The sequence below is a fragment of the Silurus meridionalis genome, chromosome 17 (assembly GCF_014805685.1).
Source record: "Silurus meridionalis isolate SWU-2019-XX chromosome 17, ASM1480568v1, whole genome shotgun sequence".
NCBI classification, from domain to species: Eukaryota; Metazoa; Chordata; class Actinopteri; order Siluriformes; family Siluridae; genus Silurus; species Silurus meridionalis.
Window position 1 is genome coordinate 21,638,666 of NC_060900.1, and position 6,867 is coordinate 21,645,532.

General features: G+C 37.9%; 1 protein-coding gene across 1 annotated transcript in view; it reads left to right on the forward strand.

The window, feature by feature from the left end:
• Nucleotides 1-2,564, forward strand: part of prkar2aa (protein kinase, cAMP-dependent, regulatory, type II, alpha A) — a 25,516-nt gene extending 22,952 nt beyond the window's left edge. Inside the window, exons 7-10 of the mRNA XM_046870634.1 lie at nt 823-897; nt 1,032-1,097; nt 1,228-1,366; nt 1,472-2,564. Coding sequence (XP_046726590.1) covers nt 823-897; nt 1,032-1,097; nt 1,228-1,366; nt 1,472-1,596 — 405 coding nt within the window. The 3' untranslated portion in view covers nt 1,597-2,564. The remainder of the gene's footprint in view (nt 1-822; nt 898-1,031; nt 1,098-1,227; nt 1,367-1,471) is intronic.
• The last annotated feature ends 4,303 nt before the right edge of the window (nt 2,565-6,867 follow it).

The window sequence follows — 6,867 nt, forward strand, 5'->3', positions numbered from 1 at the left end:
ACAGTTATAACATAGCATTATAGTTAATTTAGCAGTTGGTCTACTTCATTACCATATATGGGAATAGTAACTGCGTCAGTCTTTACTACTAGAGATCCTCCTGAGTGGCCAAGGCTGAAGTTAATTACTTTACAGCCACTAGTTAAAGTTAAATCTCATTAAGAATAAAGTGAAGCATAAATCTGGCCATATAGTGTGGGCCATACAGGTTATATTTAATAATCATAAATGACCTGAAAAAGGTGCAGATGTTACGTAGATTTTATTGTACATTGTAACGTGGCATTGTTTGCAACTGCAATTCTTGATTTCATAGAATAGAATAGAATAGAATATTCTAGAATAGAATTTATTTGTCACCTACATTACAGCAAGAGCCCAAGAGTGGCAGCTTGGCATAGCGGGGCTTATTTATTTGTTTAACAATGTATTTGAGTTTATTTTTGGTCTGTATATGTTTTTGTATTTAGCATTTAAATGTTCAGTATGAAGTAAGAGCTTCCATATATGCGGACAAATCTGTGTTTTCGTAGTTTTAACATAATAGTGCTGTTTTGGTTTTACTTAATTGGCATGTTGGAAATAACTCCTGCTCATGATGTTAATTGCAGTTAAAAATTAATAAATAATAATAATATTTATATTATCGGGTTTTAACTATTTGATGATTTGAATGCTCTCAGATTAAAACCATATTGTACTTGTGCGCACACACACACACACACACACACACACACACACACACACACACACAAACACCCCCCCCCCCCCCCCTCTCTCTCGCTCTCGCTCTCTCTCTCTCTCTTTCTTTTTGCTTCTCAGTTGTCTGAGAGAATGAAGATTGTTGACGTTTTGGGGGTGAAGACTTTTCATGATGGAGAGAGGATTATAATGCAGGTAGGTGATTAATGAAGAAATGCACCATGCCTTTGATGCTCATACAAAGGAATCTGAATTAGTCTCATCAGCAAAACGGAGTTGGAATAGTATTATGTAATTGAACAGGATTGTTTTTTTGGTTTGTTTTTTAGGGTGATAAAGCGGATTGTTTTTACATTGTTGAATCTGGGGAGGTGAAGATCATGATGAAGAGCAAAGTAAGTTTGTTTTCATCTTTGTTGAATCTTAAAGACATGCTGCTTCTTCTGTTTCTGTTTGTAGAATGTTTATTAGTTTGATTAGAGGACAGGGGAAGTGTGTTGAGTCAAGGACTCCACTCTGTTTCAGACAAAAGCAGACAGGCAGGACAATGCCGAGGTAGAAATTGCCCGTTGCACTAGAGGGCAGTACTTTGGAGAGCTTGCATTTGTAACCAACAAACCAAGGGCTGCCTCAGCTTACGCCATTGGGGATGTTAAGTGCTTGGGTAAGTGTCTGTGAGGTGCATGTGGGTTTTTCAATCGAATTGTGTTTATTTATCCAACCCATATAACTGATTGTTTGGCCTTAATACGCACATGCTTTTTTGCAGTAATTGATGTGCAGGCGTTCGAGCGCTTACTGGGTCCATGCATGGAGATCATGAAGAGGAACATTGCTCACTACGAAGAGCAGCTGGTGGCTCTGTTCGGCTCCAGCATGGATCTTAGAGACTGACAGAGACTGGTTGTGCCTTACACACCTCACATACACACTCCACATACATGCACACACAAACACTTAAGTAACCTAATACATAGAGTTTATATAAACACACCACAATTTGTAGGCACACTCCTTTTTATGTTCAACTCCTACCCCAGAAAATCTTCTCTCTGTCTTCTGTTTCTCTTGCAACCGCAAAACCCTGCTGCCAATTCCAACATGCTTCCCTACACACTCTCTCTCTCTCTCTCTCTCTCTCTCTCACTCTCACTCTCACACTCACACTCACACACACACACACACACACACACACCTGCAGTCTCTGCATTAGTCTCTACATCGCCTCTCTGGTATAAAAAAAGAAGCATTACACATCCTCGAGCTGTGACCCTCAACCAACTTCAAGCAACAAGGACAGCCGTGCGGACACCAAAACACACCTGCACACTTCATCCAGCTTCAACATACCTGCACAACACACATGCAATGCAACAAACAAACCCAGCCAAGGACCCATATCTTCCCATGGATATTTGAAAGAAAAAAACCTTCAAAGGACAAGAAATGATTGCAGAAAAAATGGAAGCCTAAAAACTGAGCTAAAAATGCAAAAAATATATAATGGTTGAACCGAGAAGTTTTAGAAGCATTTTATGACTGTGCAAAGCTTTGATTAACACTTATTTAAATAAGACTTGTTTCCTTTCCTGCTATTGGTGCATTGAGTTAGTGCTGGTGGTATCCACGGTGACCAATGTTAGGTCTTCGTCTTGTTCACACGAACTCCATATATGGTATTGCTTAATGTATTATTATTATTACTATTATTATTATTAATACTAATATTGTTGCATTTTTTTTTTTCTTTTATTTTCGGCTATGTTGGAGAATGTGTGGCAAAATCTAGTGCTTATTTCTTCTCTTGGTCTTTCTGGATGAGTTGTTCTGAAAAGTAAATAAAGCAAAACATTTTGTTAACATGTTCTGAATCTTAAATTGCTTTTCATATGTCACATGCCGATTATTTAGTTTTAAAAGAGTCAAGGTGATTTGCAGCAATCGGAAATACATAGACTGCATCTGATTGCATGATTAATAAATGTTCTACAGACATGGATTGGCTGGTGAAAAGAACAGAATACTGAACTCTTGCTTTACCACTACAGACTAATATCCAAACAGTTTCATAAATTTTTTCCCCTTATTTGTTACACATCAACGGGGGCTCTAAAGGTCTCTGCTCACCTGAAAGAAGCATCCCACTCCCCTCCCAGGAGAGAATTATAGACTCATTTATAGTCTGATATTCATTACAACATACAACTCCAAAAATATATATAATTATCTGCAAAAAAAAACAAGGATGTTCCTTCTAGCCCTGCCCAACCCCCCCACCCCACTGAACTTTTCTCTATCACCGGCTGTATTAATTTCATGTCCATAAAAAGCACCAGCTTTGGAGACACAATTGTGCCCTGAAGTATACAAATGCATCTCTCTGTACAATTGCAGTGAGGCTAGATCACACATTGTAGTGACCCAGATACCCTTTAATCCCACAAAACATGTTCAAACACGTGCTTTCAAATCCACAAACGTGTAGTTTGGATTAGCATACACTCTCGACCCTTCACTAACAAATAGTTCCTTTTAAATCCTACTTCTATTAATCGAGCCATCTCCTTTCCACAAATCCAGTAAAGGTTATTCTGATGATTTTGCTATATTTTTACACACGATCTGGTAAAATGATCTATTTTATTTGATTAATTTTTTATTTATTTTTTTTACACTTTTTATATATATTTTTTTTTATCCCAGTCTGCAGTTAAAGGGCAATGTCCCAGATTTCGAACAATAATAATGCATGCTAGACATGTTAAACGCATGACCTGTATTTTCTCCAGTGCCCTCACAATCTCAGGATAAATCTTACTGGCATCTCTGGCCTTGGAAGTATTTTAACTGACATAGAAGTTTAAATGATTCAGCAAAAGAAATAGACACCAAATTTAAAGTACTGCCTTCTGAGGGCACTTCAAGGATACCTTAAAGCACTGTTGCTCTTATTTTAACAATATCCCCATTAGAGCTCAATATTCACTTTAAACAATGTGTTCAGTGATATAATTATGCATTAGATCATCAGTCTAAACATGCTTCTACAAACAAATTTTATAGAAAATATATTTATTAATTTCTTTATATATATGCTGAAAATGTAGGGGTATGCCTCAAGTGTTTCCCAAGTATCTGCAGCCAGTTAACACCCCTTTATTGTTTTGATTGGGGATCCCCAAATGTTCAAAAACAGCACTGGGTCTGAGAAAATGTCAAATGTCCTGTGTAGACCAATATTTGAAGACTCACAAACCACCTTGTGTGTCCAAACTTTTGGTCTGTACTGTATATATATTGTATATAGAGTACAGACCAAAAGTTTATATATATTATATATATAGTACAGACCAAAAGTTTATATATATTATATATATAGTACAGACCAAAAGTTTGGACACACCTTCTCATTCAAAGAGTTTTCTTTATTTTCATGACTATGAAAATTGTAGATTCACACTGAAGGCATCAAAACTATGAATTTACACGTGGAATTATATACATAACAAAAAAGTGAACTGAAAATATGTCATATTGTAGGTTCTTCAAAGTAGGCATCAAGAGAATGCCAAGAGTGTGCAAAGCAGTAATCTAAGCAAAAGGTGGCTACTTTGAAGAACCTACTATATGACATATTTTCAGTTGTTTCACACTTTTTTGTTATGTATATAATTCCACGTGTTAATTCATAGTTTTGATGCCTTCAGTGTGAATCTACAATTTTCATAGTCACGAAAATAAAGAAAACTCTTTGAATGAGAAGGTGTGTCCAAACTTTTGGTCTGTACTGTATGCTTATTCAATCACAAGGGTGTTCGTAAAGTCGGGTTCTGATGTAGGGTGAGGAGACCTGGGGTGCAGTCAATGTTCCAATACATCTCAACGGATTTGAATAGAGTTAAGGTCAGAGCCCTATAGCAGGCCGCTCAAGATCTTCCACTCCAAATGCAAATCATATCTTAATGGAACTTTTTACGGTCTCCTAATTCAACTGAAGGGAAAATTTTATGCAGTCGCATACAAAGAAAACCACATATGGCTGGAAAAGTCGAGTGTAATTTTTGTACATATAGTGTCTTTTTTGGAATCTCTACAATCTAAAGGTTAAGTGTCAATGTTTTATAAATTTTTAGAATCATATTCTAAAGAACCTTCAAATTTCAAATTGATTTACTGGAGAAAAGATTTAAAAATGAACATCTGGGACAAATGGGACGAAGTATGTGCAAAAGCTCAATCACAAACTATAAACATTTTTAAATGAATACAATACAACTGGATTATAAAGACGTATTTTTACCCCATTAAAGTTAAATTAGTCAAAACACCCCAGACACTTGCATTAAATGCTCAGGTGATAGAGGTACACTTTTGCACTGTATGTGGTCTTCTTCACAGGAACAGGAGTTTTGGAAAGAGGTTGTTATATTTATTTTTAGTATGGTATCTGTAAATCTTCCAATTAAACCAGAAATTTTTACTGAGAATATTGTATACCAGGGGTCACCAACCTTTTTTGAAACTGAGAGCTACTTCTTGGGTACCGATTAATGTGAAGGGCTACCAGTTTGATACACACTTCTAAAATAACAGATTTGCTCAATTTACCTTTAATTATATGGTATTATTAATAATTAATGATATTCATCTATATCTAGTCATCTATATTTTAATATTGTCATTTTTTAATTCATACCAATGCAAGTGTGATTTTGTCAGGGAACCACCAGCCACGCTTCCCTCCAAGGCTCTAACTCTCACTCAGCCTCTCCATCTTATCACCTACACCTGTTCCCCATTACCTTTCCCCTTTATAAGGTCCCGATTCCACCTTACTCACGGTCGGAGCTACTTGTTGCCATGAGAGATCTACCGGACTTCCTACCACTAGTATTCCCCGTACTTCCATGCTCCTGGCTCTGCTTTGGAGGAAGCGCTCAAGACGGGTTTGCCTTTAACGGTTCACATTGGCGATCATCCCTGGACTACCCGCATTACGGATTATACCTGCATTACGGTTTATACCCGCTCTCCGGTTCGTACTTCTCCTCAAGCCTCTGCCTTGTATCTGTTCAGACTAAATAAAGACAAGGTGTTTAACCATACTCCGGTTTCAGGCTTTTGGTCTGTTCATGGCACATTTAAAAAAGAATAGCAACAAAAAATTAGATGCAGCTCACTGGTAAGTGGAGCTATGCTGAGCTATTTTTAGAAAAGGCCCCTGTGTGACTTGTGTGGTCCTTGCAGGCAACCTGTTGGTGACCCCTATTGTACACAGTAGCTTATTGACATATGTATACTTCAAGCAAAGCGTCTAATTGTAATGTATTGGAGGAAAGTGGAAAAACAACCATTACAACATCAACATGTCCTTTTGTTTGTCAATGGAAAGGTTTACATATATTCTAAAAGGTAAAGTTGTTTTTTTTTTTTTTTTTTTTGGGAAACCATTTATATCCTTTATTTTTCAACACAATCATCCATCAACCCTCAGCACCTGATTAAGCAGCTGAGCCTACTGGGAGACCTCAGTCAGTCTGGATTCGAGAACAGCATCTCCAGCACCACCACACTGAGCACTGGGGCCCCTCAGGTCTGTGTGCTAAGCCCACTGCTGTTCTCTCTGCTGACTCACGACTGTGTAGCAATGCACAGCTCGAATCACATCAAGTTCACTGATGACACGACCATGGTGGGTCTCATCAGCAAGAACGACTAGTCAGCTTACAGATAGGAGGTGAAACAGCTCTGCTGAAAGCAGTCTCTGAACGTTGACAAAACCAAAGACTTGGTTGTTGACTTCAGGAGAGCACAGAGCGGCCATTCTCCACTGATCATCGATGGATCCTCTGTGGAGATCGTCGAGAGCACCAAATTCCTTGGTGTTCACCTGGCAGAGAACTTCACCTGGTCACTTACCACCAGCTCCATCAGCAAGAAAGCCCAGCAGAGTCTCTACTTCATGAGAAGGCTGAGGAAAGCTCAGAACAAACAGAACTAAATTTAAACCTAAACTCACACACACTCACTCAACTGTGTGTTACGGAACTGTACAACCTGAACTCAACAAACACTCATTACTCATCTCCATTCATTCCACAACTTATTATTTATATTTAATCTTATACTCTTTACATGCTGTTTTTGTACCTCTAGACTGCTGCC